Genomic DNA, 17407 nt, shown 5'->3' with positions numbered 1-17407 from the left:
AACCCTGTTCCTAGTAAGGAAGCAAGACGGCAGTCAACGACCCGTCTTCAACCTAAAACGCCTAAACGGTTTCCTACAACCAAGGCCGTTCAAACTGTTCCACCACTTCAAGGTCCCAACATTCCTGCAAAGGGAAGACTGGTTAGTAAAAATAGACCTAAGCCAAGCGTACCTACATGTACCTATAGCTATACAACATCGCCGATTTCTTCGGCTAGTTTACCAAGGAGAACTCCTTCAATTCACGTGCCTGTTACGTGCGGACTGTCGGCAGCACCAAGACTGTTTGCCTCGTTAACAAACTGGGTGGCCGAACACCTCCGGGGAAAGGGTATGAGAATCGTCACTTACTTAGACGACTTTCTCATGGCAAATCAGTCCAGAGAGATTCTCCTGTCGCAACTGACTTATATGATGGATTTCATGCAAGCTCTAGGCTGGATAATCAACAAGAAAAAATCTTGTCTGATTCCAAGCCAACAGCGGGAGTTCTTGGGTATCACGTGGGATACTCACAACAATCGGAAATATCTATCAACAGAGAAGTGCACATCACTTCGTCACCACCTGCAATTGCAGATCCAAAAAGGCAGTTGGTCGCTCAGGCAGGCCCAACGCCTCCTCGGGCGACTCAACTTTGCAACCTTCGTCACTCCACAGGGGAGGTTGCATTGCCGACGTCTACAACGTACGAGCGCTCAATTATCGAGGAGCCACCCTCACAAATCAGCATCGATTCCTCCATAAGCTCGAGAGGACATCATGTGGTGGATTCGAGCGGTGGGCTCCTCAGGAAAGATTCACAGGGCAACCTACAATCACTTCCTCACCACAGACGCAGCCGATTCAGGCTGGGGAGCGCAGTTAGACGAGTACCACCTATCAGGTACATGGACAAAACGCCAATCCACGTGGCACTCCAACCGAAAAGAGCTGTTTGCGGTACTTTCAGCCATACAACTCCGGGAACAAACGCTCAGGGGATCAGAATTACTCCTACAAACCGACAACAAAACAGTGGTGGCCTACATCAACAACGAAGGGGGCACAAAGTCCGCAAGCCTACTAAGTCTTTGCCGACAGATCCTGGAAATCGCCAACCAGGCCAGTATATCATTGACTGCACAATACCTTCCAGGAAAATACAACTGCGTGGCAGACCATCTCTCACGCAGCAAAATTATCCCAGAATGGCACCTAGTTATGGCGGCTACAGCTCCCCTATTTCAAAGATCCTCAGATTTCAAAGAAACTCCCAGACGTAGACCTGTTCGCGTCCAACACAGCCCATGTTGTCGCAACCTATGTCTCACGAAATCCGAACGATGCTCTTGCACTGTTCCACGATGCCTTCAGTCGACAGTGGGACTTCAAACTAGCCTGGATATTCCCGCCACCGAATCTAATTCCACAAGTATTGGCACACCTGAACATGGCAAGGGGAAAATATTTACTAGTGGCCCCATGGTGGAAGAAGTGTTTTTGGAGCGCAGACCTACAGCAGAGATCACTGGAACCCCCCTACCCGATCCCGCACTTGGAGTCATTTCTAGTGGATACAGTGACAAACCATCCACCTCCACAAGTCCGGGACCTATCACTCCAGTTATGGATAATTTTGGGTGTGCAGAGTTAGTTTCTATCTGGTCGGTAGAGGACAGATCACTTCTCACTTCTGGCTGGCGACCATCCACTTTGAAGACTTATAGACCGGCATGGGACAAATGGAAGACATGGTGCATGGCCAACACGATAAGCTATAATACCCCCGAGCCGATTGAAGTGGCTAGATACCTGGGTCACTTATACAATAAGGAAGGTCTTTCATATAACACTATTCTTGTACATAAGTCAGCCATAGCTACCTTTTGCAAACCTATGATCAGTAAAGACATCAGCAGTAACATAGTAGTGCGTCATATGTTAAAAGCCATATCCACCCGCAAGACTAGACCTACAAAACCACCGATTTGGGATCCTAGAATAATCGTGGACTACCTCAAGAAAACAACACCACTAGTATACAACCTATATGAGGTTTCACGCAGAACAGCTATACTATTATTACTCGCATCGGGACGACGGGTTCATGACCTTACCCTACTCAGTATAGCGGATAATGGCCTAGTCGATAATGGCGACCATATAATTCTATGGCCAGTGTTTGGTTCCAAGACGGACACATCAAGGCACCGCCAATCTGGATGGAAATTAAGCGCTTCCAGTTGCCAAAACATCGATCCAGTTTTTTGGCTACGAAAACTTATCTGCGTTTCCAATGAGAGAAGAGAAGAGGGTGGTAATATTCCGGCATTATTTATCTCGTCAAGAGGCCCCCCAAAACCTGCGACTCGAGCAGTCATCGGAAATTGGGTGAAGTCAGTACTCGCTGATGCAGGGGTACAGGAGGGCGATTCATGAATTTAGCATGGCCGACGTGAGTAGTGTGAGTAGTCATAATTGGATAGTGATGCTTCGACAGAAGCACACTGTTCCTTCCTGTGTCCAATAATGCAACCTAATAATTGCCAAAAACGGGCGTACATTTATGATCGCCTAAGAGTTTTTTTGTCTATGCCCACATCTGACAGCTATTTCTCGCGCGCAAAAACTTTCATAAGAACAGATACGTCGGTAAGTCAGATTTGATTTCAAATACTGTTTCTTTTATAAAATAATATGTAGGAATCATACTAAAAGTGTATTTATTTATTCCTTTACAGAATTAACAAAATGCCAGCGGCAAATAGCCACCAGATGGAGCAATTGGTAGAATTCATGGAATGTCAGTAGCTACCACGTTTTTATTCAATACTCGTAAGAAATGTAGCCTACTAAAGTTATGCCAACATGTGGAATTAACACAGTTCGAGACATAGCCTGTGTCATTATTATGACATACTTATAATTGTGTAATGACCTCGTTTTATGAGACTAAAAACCAAACCATAACTTACTGTAACTCAAACCAGCTTAACCGCAATGATATGGAATACTATAACATTACCATATTTTCCGTAGTGCATCCAGACCTCGTCGCCGGAAGGCTCACCGGGCAGTTCACCAGCCTCGACATGGAGAGGTTGTGGACAGAACTGTCGGAGCAATTAAATGCTTGTTTGGGCGGTGCTACAAAATCCCACAGACGGTGGAAAAAGGTGATTTACTATTTATTACTAGTATTGGTAAAAATTATTATTTATTTAAATATAATAGACTGTGTCAACAAACTATCCAATATTATTTTACAAAATATCTTACTCTCCACATAAATCCACCATAGGTAGCTATAGATAGCAAGTTCAAGTAAGAAATGTTTTCATAAATTAAACCACATCTTTTGAAAGCATCCCAAATGTCACTGCTGTAAATAGTACTAGATCGTTAGTAATATTGTTGAAATTGAAAATTTCTAATTATTATTGTTTACAGGTATGGCAAGACACGAGGCGGAACACGCGGGCCAAAATGGCCAAAATCCTGATCTCCCAGAGGAAGACAGAAGGCGGCCCGCCCTGTAGAATCCGGCTGTCTGCTCTCCAGCAGCGAATTATGGCTCTAATAGTGCCATTTACAGTTACTGGGGAGCAAGGTAGACAGGGCAATTACACTGGGGGGGTAGGTCATTCATGTAATTCTATATTGATTAACAGTATAAAAGGGTTCACCCGTCGCATGTTTACTTATGGTGTTAACATTTAATTCACAGGTACCACAGGAAATTTTGGGTCGCGTCTGTGTCAACGTCGCATCAACGTCGGAGCCCCAGGGGTGGATCATCCAACCCAGCACCAGCAGCATGGAGGTGGCACTCACCGCAACCCCTCTTACTGTACCTACTACAGCATATTCTGAATCATCATCAGATGCAGATATGATGACAACCCCCGAATGTGCAATTTCTGCGACACCACGGCTCACGGCTCAAACTGTTGCACTGGAAGACAGTGCTGCTTTCACAAGAGCCCATGCTGCTACAAGTGAAGGCAGTGCTGTCTTCCCAGCAACAGTGAGAGCCCACAGGCTTTCGTTGTCACAAACTTCTGTGGCAACGCAGACAATGGGTCCGGTGCCCGTGTTGAATGCCGCCGTAGAGTTGCTGACCATCAACGTTGCTGCGCTCAGGTCTGACATGGTGGCTCTCGGCATTGCAACCAGGTCAGACACGCAGGCTCTGATCATTGCAGCCAAGTCAGAGACTGCGGCTCTGATCGGTGCAGCCAAGTCAGAGTTGAGCGCACTAATATTAATGCTAGGTGCAAAAATTGACAATCTCGGCTATGCACCGTAATCGCTTCTTTGGGGTGGTTGTTGCTATTTCGGGGGTTTCACTGAATCATAATTACCGTGTTGAGCCGAATATAAAATAAAATTTTACAGCATCGTGTATATCAGTATAAGTGATCCTTGTTACATTTTAAACGATGTATGATTTCACCTGTTTACAATCAACTGTGGAACATTATTTTATATTTGTCTCAAAACAGTTTTTTCATGTAAATACTCAAAAGAAATCTATTTCAAAGTATACATTCATGTCAGTATCCTTATGAAAAACCAATAATTTGTCTAGTTCTGTTTCAATGCAGTGATTTATTTAAATGGAATTGTTTAATGAGTATTTATGTGTGTCTGCATCTGTGATTTTTCCAGCCTTATATTGTTTGTTATTATTATAATAAGTGTCTTGAAAATTTGCAAATTTTATGCAAACCTATATTAAATTTCATATTTTGTGCGTATAATTACTATGTATAATTAGTCTATAAAATATTTCTAAGGAATTGTTTAAAGAGTGTTTATGTGTGCCAGCATAGTGTATTTTGTTTGATATTATAATAAGTATCTTGAAAATGCAAATTTTACGCAAAACTATATTAAATTTAGTGAATTGTGCTATTGATTGTGTACATAAATCATTTTTTGAGACAGGATGAAATAAAATTCCAAAGTATATGAAATAATCATTTTTTTTATTGCTTTCATATTTCACAAGAACATTCAAATATTCTAATATTAACATAGAGTAACAGAATCATAGTTTTGATTTTTAAGTATGTGTCCGATGCATATCGGCGTCAAGATATGAAAACCTCATAACTTCACAGTTTTTTTACTTATTTTATTTTTGATGAGCTATTGAGGCGTCTTAACTCATGTGGTATTTATTTATAGTTACTGATAGATACTTCGCTGCCTTATTTCCAGGTTATTCTATATCACATTTTTTAGCAAAATGGCTTTTTGATTGATTCGAAGTGACATAGAACAACCTGGAACTGATAAGATACTTGATAGATATCAACACGCTCTATCGTCTGGTAAAACAAGCGTCGTCAAATTCATTATAATTCCTCCGTAATTTTATGATATCACTACGTGTTAAGTCGATATTGAATATATTATTACTGGAAAAACGCTATAAATAACTATAACGCTTTTGTAAATCAATATCTATACTGGCAAAACACGATAAATCAACTAAAGATTATTTGCCAGTAGAGATTGGCGCGTGTTCGCATTGACCAAGTCATATTGGGCGGTCATTTAAGTTTAAGACAATGCCTGTGTATAGTTTGGTATGTCGTGGAACTAGTACTAAAAAATTGTTTTTTATTTGTATTAATAAAGTACACTGATATTAAATCGCCATGATTTAAATAATGTGAACATTCCTGTAATTGTAATATTTAACCATTTATGTACCTATTTTGGTTTTCATAAATAAATTTTTTGATAAATAAATGGTTTTATACAAATACAAACATCTTTTTTCATAATTGTTGAAATATCCGACAAACTGTTTTTATATTCCCACATTAATTCCAAATTTCTGCTGGACAAAGACGCTATGTGATGCCATTTTACAAACAAACAAGTAAAACTATGTGTTAATATAACAGAAAAGGTTCACTGTTACATCCTTAATCGTAATCATAAACCATTGATGAATCATATAAACTAGTTGTCCTAACCATTTGTGGTTGATTGTATTTAACCTTTAATCCTAGAAGCCAGTTATCCATAAAGATTACAATGGAATTTATGATTCGCTATTTACATGGATATTTTTTATCCAATTTTGCTTAACCAGATGGCTGCCAAGAACGTCTTAAGACGCGCACTTTTCCGAGAACGCCTTGGACGTACCGCTTTAAACGGGATTTCACTAATGTAAATCAATTATTTTAAACATACAAATATGTTGAACACACAACGGCGTATATTGGGAATATCGTCACACACTCAGAATTGAAACAGTATCCGTTTAAATACATTTTTAAAAAGATATATTTAGAAAGTTTTATTTTGGTACTATTGGTCACACGTTCGATTGGTTTTTTCGGCCCTATTTATGCATGGGGCTTGTTCACATTCATTAAGAGTATAGCCAATAGGTTTCCTACCATCATCAAACAGATTTTCAATATATGTCTTCCAACGAGTCAGCTTCTTTTCTATATCTAATATAATACGCCCATTTTCGTCTTTCAAGATAGTTGATGAGGTTCCTTTCGTAATTCCCAATGTTTCCTTTATCTTCTTGTGCATATTAAAGGAATCATATTTTCGTTGGAGATTTTCAATTTCTTTGCATTGGTCGGACATTCATTCTTCTTTAGCTGTACGAATTTTACTTTTTATGGTATTATGAATTCTCCTATATTGAGTTTCATTTTTATTTTTCCATTTTCTTCTTTCGTCCATTAAAGACAGAATCTCATCAGTCATCCATTTTTGCTTCTTAGCTGTTCTTTTATATTCTAATTGATTATTAGATATGGAGGAGAACACATCTTTTATCCTGTCCCACTTGTCTGTTATGTCAGAGGATGTAATGACTGAAGTTTTTATTCTTCTATAACATCATCATCTTTGTCGGCAGTTGGAGCGTACACCTGTATTATATTAACACTAGCTGACCCGGCGAACTTCGTACCGCCTCAGAATCAATAATCTTGTGTTAACTTATTAGCTGCATTAAATTCCGTTTTTTATTAAGTTAAAATGAATTAAGTTCAATAAGTTTGCCAAAATCAAATCAAAATGAAATAGATTACATAGTTTTGGTTGGTTCAGATTTCGAAGCATAATGATTACCGAGCCAACCTTCAGTTGTAAATATGTCGGTTTTTCAGTCGTTTGAAGGTTTAATGGCAACGGTTTATCGCTTTGGCAAATCGAAAAGAAACTGGTCAATGTTGTCGCTGGAGGTGTTTCAGCACGTTGAGCAACATTCGATGCGTTAAAATAAACTCGTTGACCATTCTCCAGATGCACCGCCAAATGTACAGCAGTGGGATGACGTTCATGAATGGGGAATGAGAAAATACGCCTAATCACTTCATTGCAGCTCATATATCGACCAACTTGATAGTGCGTGATTTCATCGTTGGTATTGGGAGTTTGAACGCCAAAAACCACAATATCGCTGCCATTGGTGACATATTTGCAGATGTATTTGATGGACTTCACTGAATTGCAAAACTCTACGTTGCAATGCGCCTTGAATGTTTTGGAAAGAAGTGGCGAATACGGAACAATCCAAGTGTTGTCAACCACGATATCGTTTCCTTTCACTTTCGTTGTGATAGTTCTACCGTTATCATCAGGTGATCGACGCCGATACAGTGGATAACCATCGTTGGCGGTGATAGTCTCCGCCCTCAAATTTCGTGGATAACGCTTGGAACACTTGCCGTCGACCATGCACGGTGATTGGGGGCTGATGGCGCCACACGGTCCGTGAATCATGTTAGTACTTACAACATTATGCAGGTCTGGATTGGTTTCGGGATCAGGAATCTCGGCACATATGATGTCATCTATTTGGTCTGGTCGAATTCTTTCGACTAACCAAATAAGAAAGTGTGCATGCGGCAAGCCTCGTTTTTTACCGAATTCTGACTGCGGGACTTCCATTTTGGGGGCGTAAAATAACCTAAAATATGTTAATAACATCATATTTAATCAGTATTTACCCGTCAACGTTGCGATATAAAACGTACGTAGATAATTAAAAGAAAGAAACGTCTCCATTATTAGAATATTCAATACAAGATACAACAATATTTTACAGACAAACTATTACAAAATCACAATAAACACCTCCTTAAATGAGAATTGAAACACGAAATAATAATTTTAGCGGTAATATGTAGTAATAAATGGTAAATGTATAACAATTTATTAACAGCTTTCTCCAATATTACGTATGATACGAATTGAAAATCTGACGTTTATTATGTCAAACGGAAAGTTGCGAGCGCCTCTAACGTCGAAGCATGTGTACTACCAAAGCCTGGCCTAGTGACATCCAGCGGTCGACTTTTAATATGCTACGGTTGAAGCAAGTTGTGCAATAGTTGTGCAACTGGTCACTTGTGCTAAATTCATGAATCGCCCTCCAGGAATCACCAGGCAGTACTCGATCAGCAGTCGCCTCTCTAAATTGGTTAGAGAACTACCCCATAGATGACATCCTGCAGAGAGGTAATTGGCGCCAAGAAGCTACTTTTAAGACATTTTACCAGAGACCGATAGACACAAAGACTTCTACAGCGGGGGAACAAAATATGTTGACCTCTCTATTCAGCCCGGTACACTGAGCCTAAAAGCAAGGAGATGTTATACCTAATTCTCATGTTAGGTTCATCCACCTTATCTTGCAGGATCTATCTTGCTTTACCAGGTGATAACAAACAGATATCTCAAGGGACTTCAGAGTCAATAGCGAATAATGAAAGGAGTTTTACCTACCATTAAAACTCTTATTATTCTTGTTGACTCTGAAGTCCAGAGAACACCTACCTGGTTTCCTTGAGACATATCAAATTGAATACCAAAGACAAAGCACGCCGCGATACAAGCGTCAGTCCTGCCAGCCGGTAAAAAACAAGATGAACAACCAGAGAGGTATATAATCGAGAAGAAAAGGGGGTAAAAAGGGGCCAGCGAGGAAGAACACAAGGCAAAAATACGATCAACATCTCAAGGGACTTCAGAGTCAACAAGAATAATAAGAGTTTTAATGGTAGGTAAAACTCCTTTCATTTTATTTAATATGATGAATCAAACAATTAATTTTAACAACAACTAGGTACGTTGATTTTTAATTATACCTAAATAATTATAACTGTAATAATTAACTAATGTTATAAGTATAACTCATGTGCCTCTACTTCATTTCACAAAAAAATATTTGCTCTATTATTATGGCAACACCAACCTTGACTCCATTTTCCGACAGTATGCATTAAATTTAATAATATACGTTACCCAGGAAATGCGCACACCAAAGTCCAAATATTGAAGCATGGATACTATTATCAAGCGCGATCCGGATGAGGAAGTGCAGCCTTGGTTTGAAGTACCAATAATTACGAATCCAAACGTCCCGGACGCCTCCACCATAAAGCAAGAGATTGCTGATGATTCAGGTTACAAGTTTGAGGTTAGTTTTTTTTTTGAAACTGTCAAATACTACTGCAAAACACCAGTATGGAGTACAGTAATATGTTTCTATATTTTACAAACTATTTAGAAAGGTTTTCAAACTTTGTTTAATCAATTACCCTCCAACATTCAATTCGACAGCAATTAGATATTATTTTATTTTAGTAACTTAATAGTTGTTCACCATTATGCAAGTACATGCTACGCTTATAACCCGTTTACACGTGCATGGATTTACTGTTGAAAGTACGTATTATCCCGGCCATAACAAGAAAATGCACGTATTGTCATGCAATTTGCAATATTGCATGCATGAATCAAAAAAGTTCTGAAGCTTCTGAATTTTTATGCGACAAATCTGCGCCAGCGCAGTAGAATAATAGTGGCGAACCTGCCGGCAAAAAAACAAACTACACCGCTCATTTTGAGGTTAACCGATATTTTTACAGTGAAATGATAACATCGCGGCTCGCTTACTCTTGATAAATGAGATTGGAGGAAGCCAGCACTTTTACGTGTAAACAATTGATGTTTAAAATAGTCACGATTACTGCAAATAAATCCATGCACGTGTACAGGCACTATTAATCTACCTATGCTGTTAGATAGGTGTATCTTACTAAGAGATACTGCGATTTTAAACGAATATAGCTAACTGTCAAACACATTTCGTGATTGTTTTTTACTTTCTTATTATTTCATAGCATATTATCCTCAAATTTTTGTAAGTATTAAAATTATAAACATTGCATAGGTAGGTAATTATTTTTTTAACTTTGTCAAGAGCATACTTCAGTGAAACGGCAAATAATTTTTCAACAATATAGGTGCGACGAAATTTCGGACTCGCTGGCAATCGGAGAGCGAAAGTCGAGCTGTGAACACGTCAATTTGTTCTGTGATGGCGTCGGGGGAGTGAATTCTTAAATCGTGTAAAGATGACTAACAAACGTTACCCATTTACTTTAAAAAGAAAACATTTCAATGATTATATTATTATTATTATTATTATTATGTCTAATAGAACAATAAACATAACTTTACATGGACGCATTTTGAATTTTTATGACAAATTATGTTTTATTCTACACGCGTCGTTTGCACAATCTTCGCGTCGCGTAGTGACGATCGTTTTAGACCGTGCCCCAGCTGAAGTATAGCCTTAAGAAAACGTACGCTAACTTGTCTATAATAACATATACTCCAATTCTCCTACAAAATATATCATAACGATACATGGGCTATACTATTTATATTATAATGTGATCGTATACTATTATGTTCCTTTCAGTACCCTGCAAAACCTGAGTCTGACTATGGGTTCGTTGACTTCAAGCGCGAGCTTGTCGAAGATACAGTACACCCATTTTATGATGAAGATCCTCAACCAGGATGCTCGTATTCAGATTACAGACCAGTACAACAGGTATGTCCGATTTTACATGTAAAGACTTCATCTCCTCGGTGACGTCTTCAGTCGAAGGTCGGCAACCGAATTGCATTCTATCTCAATTCTGACTCAGCTATAACTAGCTTCTATTCTTCATTGAGGTAACTCTATTTAGGTAGGTACCCACATTCATATAAGTACTTGAATTAGTTTAGTATTTGATCGTTGTACCTGTGTGTGCTAACTGATGACTATATTATTAAGATTTTTGAAGTTATACTTCTTTTGAAGCGTTTGGGAAATCAGATCAGAGTGTATTTTTGGCGTGTGACATGTAACACATAATTTATTTTTTCACACGAAAAAAAACGCACTCGATTGGATTCGAACCACCGATTGTTCGGTTATCAGATGAATGCACTACCTTTACTCCACGGTATGGTACTGCAATCGTAACGATTATACAGTATACTATTTTAGTTTAGAATTGTTTCGTTGCCTAGGCAGCGAATTTATTATTGTCGGCATTTGCAATTCCTTGCGTAAACAAATGATTAAACGCCAGAGTGACAGTTGGTTTTTTAAAAATAAAAACAACGAGAACCCATTATATACGCCACGGTATCGTACTGCAATCGTGACGATTATACAGTATAATATTATAGTTTAGAATTGTTTCGTTGCCTAGGCAGCGAATTTATTATTGTCGGCCATTTGCAATTCCTTGCGTAAACAAATGATTAAACGCCAGAGTGACAGTTGGTACTTTAAAAATAAAAACAACGAGAAACCATTATATATAATAATTTAGTAAAATAAGTTAAAGTTTATAGAAATAAACCAACGGCGTTCCAATAAGCGGTCCTGAGTGTGTAATTTAACAAGATAGTTAAGAGCTAATCAAAGAATCTAGTTTATCACAAGTTTTGTTTTTGTTTTGTCACGCCAAAGAATTATAACTTCTAACGCGCGTACATAAGTACCCACATTTTTACATTTACTTATTATATTTGAAACCCACCATAACTCCATAGTTTGTATATTCAATTCTAGTTAAATACCAAAGCTATTCCGTTTGTGTGAGAGCATTCACTTTGTTTTCGCTATTCACCCTTTTTCACATACTACAGTAAGTAAATTACTTTGCTGGAGATAACATTTGTTGGCCTCTTTGAATTCATACAAAAAAATATGTAATTAATGAAAACCATAACCTCATGTGACTGAATAATTTACTTAGTACCTAGTTAGTAGGGTAATTTATCATATTTATGTATCGATGTAATATTGTTAGGTACAAACAATAAGCCGTCAAATTGTCTATCATGTTCTAAAAGTTAACGAAAGAGGGGCTGTTAAAGCATATCACTTTTTGATAGTTAGGCTTAAGACGGTTAATTTATTGTAACAATTAGCCGCCTCAATACATAAATATAAAGAAAACTACCCTCAATAGCCACCGATGGCACCCTTTTTATAGAATAGATGGGCCGGGATGCATGATAATAATATAGACTATTTCTTCATCATCATTAGCCTGTATCTATCCACTGCTGAATGAAGGCCTCTCCAAGCTGATTCCACTTCTCTCGGTCCTGTGCGTTGCGTTGCCACGTACTTCCGCAAAACTTTATCATTTCATGATCCAGCAGCCTCTAGGTCTTTACGGACGTTTTGTGCCTCTTGGGTACCATTTAATGACTAGATTTGTCCAACGATTGTCCCTTCTTCGAGTTATGTCTCCAGCCCATTTCCATTTGAGGCCTTTAGCGAACTATTTTACGAATGAAAACTATTTAAAACTTTTTAATTCTGGCAATGAATTTCATAGTAAACAATTTCAAAGTCATTAACGATTTTTTTTAAATCAACATCAAAATGGAAAATGTTTTATGTAGGTACATATCTTATTAATTTAATATTACTATGAAAAAAACCGCCTTATTATGTCAATATATGTGGATAATATCTACCATATGCATAGTTATTATGTCTCTTAATATTGTACATTTATAAATACTGTCATGTTAATATAAATATAATTGAACATACATAATTTTGAAAAACACTTTCTGAGAAAATATATTATAACCAATAAAAAAAATCTTTTTGAACAAAGTAAACCACCCCGGCAGGGAATCGATCCCTACATCTCCCGGTTTACGCCTCATCCGCGCATTACCTCTATCCTACGCAGTGACATACTAATTGCGACAAATTTAACTATTGGCCACTTTTAATACCCACTCATCAGCGCTCTTCTAAACAAGCTACTTTATCAATCGATTTTTGTTTATTAAATCAAAGTAAATACCTATTACTTCCATTACTAACCGACGTCGTAAATTTCTCCAATATTTTTTTAGAATTTATCGCAATAGTTAAAATTTGTCGCAATTAGTATGTTACTGCGTAGCATAGAGGTAATGCGCGGATGGGGCGTAAACCCGGGAGATGCAGGGTTCGGTTCCCCGCCGGGGTGGCATACTTTTTTCAAAAAGATTTTTTCTATTGATTATAATATATTTTCTGAGAAAGTGTTTTTCAGAATTATGTATGCTCAATAATTAGAATGGTACATTCTTAAATCTTGTGAATGATTAGTTGAATAAAAGAAATAGTTAATTATAATTATAGTTAAAAATATGAAGGTACCTAATTGCTTTATGATAATATAGCAATCTTTTTAATCATGTATTATATTATTATTGATATATAAATGATAAGTATTACATGCGTAAAATTAATATATCTGCAGCTCTATAAAGTTGGTTTCATCCAGTATATACTAATACTTTATAGTTGTCTGGCAACACATATTGCATTTAGTGATCGTCACTGTCTAGTTAAGAATTTAGTTAGTAGTGTTACCATTAATTATTGCCTTCTGATTCCTTATCATGTATTATAATCGTAATAATTGACTTCATGCAGCTTCAGTACCTCAAAATGATTATAATAATGTTTTCTGGTAACCAAAGTATATTATTTATTTGATTTATTTTTTTGAACAGAGAATTTCTTACTTAGTATAAACATCTGTTAGTATGATAAGTATTAACATTTGTAGTATAGTTGTCCAGTGGTGAAGGGTAGAGGTAGGTTGTTAAGGTGGTGCAAGTTAAAATGGTGCACACTAAACGTTGCCAGTTATACGTATTTGTTTTCATTGAACTAAGACTACAATAATTTACTGATGGTGTTAGTTTTTAAAAATTAACATAAACCCTGGGAAACCAAGCTATAATATGTTATTAAATGATTTAAACATACATAATTTTGGATATTTTATATATAGAAAACTATTTTTAATTATATATAATTTGGTATAGGCAAGGCTTAGTGCATTTAAAAAAAATTATCCAGCCATCTGTAATAATATGTACTCTTAATTATTCAACTAAAACAAATAAGTATGACCGAAAGAGTGCACTATTTTGTCAGATTTCCCATAACATTGGAATGTCGTTCGTGATTATACATTCACCTGCCAAATTAAGTCATACATAGGTGCCCAATTATTGAAGAAAGAGCTCTGGGAGACCCTTTCTGGATAATCGTAATGATGATACTGTTACATAATATTAATAATGTTATTTTCAGAAGCGTGAAAACGGTCTGATGAATATTAAGTATGAAAATAATGATGAGGGAGTTATCATCAAAAAAGAATTTGTTGAGAATGCAATCCACCAAATTAATGATAAATTAACTCAACCTGGCTGCTCTTATCTACAACACAAGCCATTAGACCAGGTATGTTTAATTACAAAGGTTGTTTTTTTTTTAAGTCCGATGGAATTTTAAATTGTTAAATTTAAATATATTTTTTTCGAAAAATCGATACCTTCATGGCATTAACATTTGAAAATGATTTCGGGCATGTGGCCTTAGTATTTTCAATTAAGCAAATTCTGGGCGCCCAATTCGGGCTACTTTTATTAAAGGACTGCCGGTCGTATAGTACGGGAAATGTTGGCTTCTAATGCGTTAAATGCTGCTGGTTTATCAGCATATACCAGTTACTTCACAAAGCTTCACACTAAGTAATCCAGAGATATCACATCGCATAACCCTGTATGCCAATTGACACGTCCATTCCTCAAAATCAATCTATCGCCAAATCTTGATTTAAATAAGGCGATGTTTGCGGTCACTCTATGGCACATCCTATTGAAATGATCGTTCTGCCGGATGAATCTGTATTTAAAACAAAATATTAATCATGGTTCGATAAGGATATCCATTGACCTTAACGTGAGCTTTGGCCCCATTTTTTAATAAATGTGCGACGATGCCACCAGCGTGTAAATCGCACCAAACGTTGCATTTTTATGAATGTAACGAATTCTAGGGAGTCTTCTGATTTGGTCTCATTCCGTGTAGGGAAATTTTCTTTATTAACTAACCCTTTTAGCAAAAATGAGCCAAATTGCTATGCCTACGCAATGTTGTGATAAAATGCAATTATAAGTTTCATTAATTGACAACAGATTGTAAAGACGATAGAAGTAAATTTGGATAAAATAATTATTAGCGTGGTTCTGTTCAGGAAGATTTGCTGGGCGAAGTATACTGATCATTAGGTATGCTCACATCTCTCTCGACCATGTCCGATCCTAATAGGATCATATGGGCCTCTACAGAGTAGAGGTTTGTATTAACATATATTGTTTTTTACGTGAATTGGATATCAGCCACTTGCTCAACATATTAGGTCCATACCCTGACTCACACACAAATTGAAAAACAATATATGTACTTGCCAGACCCAGGATTTGAACCTGGGATCCACGGCGTGATAGTCCAACACTTAAGCCGCGCGGCCACTTAAAGTTTAGAAAGTATCTTTATTTAGCTACTTTTTTTTCCAACGTTACGCGGCGTAAATAAAAAATGTGCCATTCTTATAGTAAGTACCTAGTATTGATTTGTGTATCTCTGATAACTATCTTAGGAATCGAGCGTATCAATTTGTTCTCCCAAGGTGCCATTGGTATTGCCAATTGGGAAGGTAATAACTCTGTTCAACCATATCACTTCGGATATTGACATATTCCACCTGCGTGATGATGAGTATAGGTGGACATTGTTTTATAAAGTTTGTTTAGCTCATTCGGTGTACGTCCTTGTTATATAATTATATATGTTTGGTATTTACACTTTGCTGCTGTTCAATGCAGATCTATTTTTTAAAATATATAATACTGTTTTATTAATATGTATTTTCTTTAAAATGTCTTTACTAAAATTTACTTTACTTATCTAAACTTTATGTAAAATAATGATTTTGATCATAAATGTCAACAATGGAGCGCAGTGTAACGTATCGGTTTGGCAAAAAAAAAACACTAAAATAATTAACTGTCACAAGACATCAATGCTATATTAGGGAACATAATTATATTGCATTTAGTGTGATAATTTATATTATTTTAATATACCATTACTATTCTTTTTGTAGAATTCTACCCAGACAAGTTTTGCAGTACGTAAGAGTAAACCATTGGATATCGTTACAAAAGATACGGTTGATAATGACCTGAGTGATAACAAAATAGCACATGCAATCAATAAAAACAGAAAAATGATGTTGCAGCATTCGGAAATAACCATCGATGATCAGAACATCAAACATGAATTTGAGAAATTATACTTGCCAAAGGAGGTTCGAATTAAGTTGAGAAGAGTTACATATTTTCCACGTAACTTTATTTGCAATAATTGTTGTGAAGTGTTTGAAACTGTAAAACATCTAAATCATCACTACGTTTCGTGCATGAAGTCTCAGCATCTTAAGTCATACAAGACAAATACTGGTGAAAAACGACATCAATGCGATGTGTGTTTTAAAAATTTTAAGCAAAACGGTAATCTTAAAACACATAAAATGATACATACTGGTGAAAAACCACATCAATGCGACGTATGTTTTAAAAAATTTATACAAGTTAATTCTCTAAAAACACATAGAATGACACACACTGGTGAAAAACCACATCAATGCGATGTGTGTTTTAAAAGATTTCTAGTAATTGCTCATCTGAAAAGCCACAAATTAACACATACTGGTGATAAACGATATCAATGCAATGTATGTTTTAAACTGTTTACGCAGTCAAGTAATCTTAAAACACATCTAATGACACATACTGGTGAAAAAACACATCAATGCGATGTGTGTTCTGAAAAATTCGTACAACTTAGTAATCTCAAATCACATAAAATGATACATACTGGTCAAAAACCACATCAATGCGATGTATGTTTTAAAAAGTTCTTCTCAAATAGTAAACTTAAAATACATAAAATGACACACACTGGTGAAAAACCACATCAATGCGATGTGTGTTTTAAAAAGTTCAGCGCAAATAGTAAACTCAAAAAACATAAAATAACACATACTGGTGAAAAACCACATCAATGCGATGTGTGTTTTAAAAGATTCATCGCAAATAGTCAACTCAAAAGACATAAAATGACACACACTGGTGAAAAACCACATCAGTGCGATGTATGTTTTAAAAAGTTTATCACAATAAGTGAACTCAAAAGACATAA

General features: G+C 36.6%; 2 protein-coding genes across 2 annotated transcripts; both read left to right on the top strand.

Annotated features, from left to right (window-relative positions):
• Window positions 1-762: 762 nt before the first annotated feature.
• LOC147077542 (uncharacterized) lies at window positions 763-2421 on the top strand. The gene has a single exon (XM_085941114.1). It carries the CDS (start codon window positions 763-765, stop codon window positions 2419-2421), a length of 1659 nt encoding a protein of 552 aa, XP_085797240.1.
• A 170-nt stretch (window positions 2422-2591) lies between these two features.
• Window positions 2592-4291, top strand: LOC147077541 (uncharacterized). Its single transcript, XM_085941113.1, has 5 exons — window positions 2592-2634; window positions 2724-2785; window positions 3022-3158; window positions 3433-3618; window positions 3710-4291. The coding sequence occupies exons 2-5, from the start codon at window positions 2734-2736 to the stop codon at window positions 4289-4291; spliced, it is 957 nt and encodes a 318-aa protein (XP_085797239.1). The 5' UTR covers window positions 2592-2634; window positions 2724-2733.
• Window positions 4292-17407: the final 13116 nt, after the last annotated feature.

The sequence above is a fragment of the Rhyacophila brunnea genome, unplaced genomic scaffold (genome assembly GCF_057557595.1).
Source record: "Rhyacophila brunnea isolate RB1 unplaced genomic scaffold, BYU_Rbru_1.0 scaffold_13, whole genome shotgun sequence".
In the NCBI taxonomy this organism is placed as follows: domain Eukaryota; kingdom Metazoa; phylum Arthropoda; class Insecta; order Trichoptera; family Rhyacophilidae; genus Rhyacophila; species Rhyacophila brunnea.
Note: the sequence above shows the minus strand (reverse complement) of the source record. Positions and strands in the feature narration are given on the sequence as shown.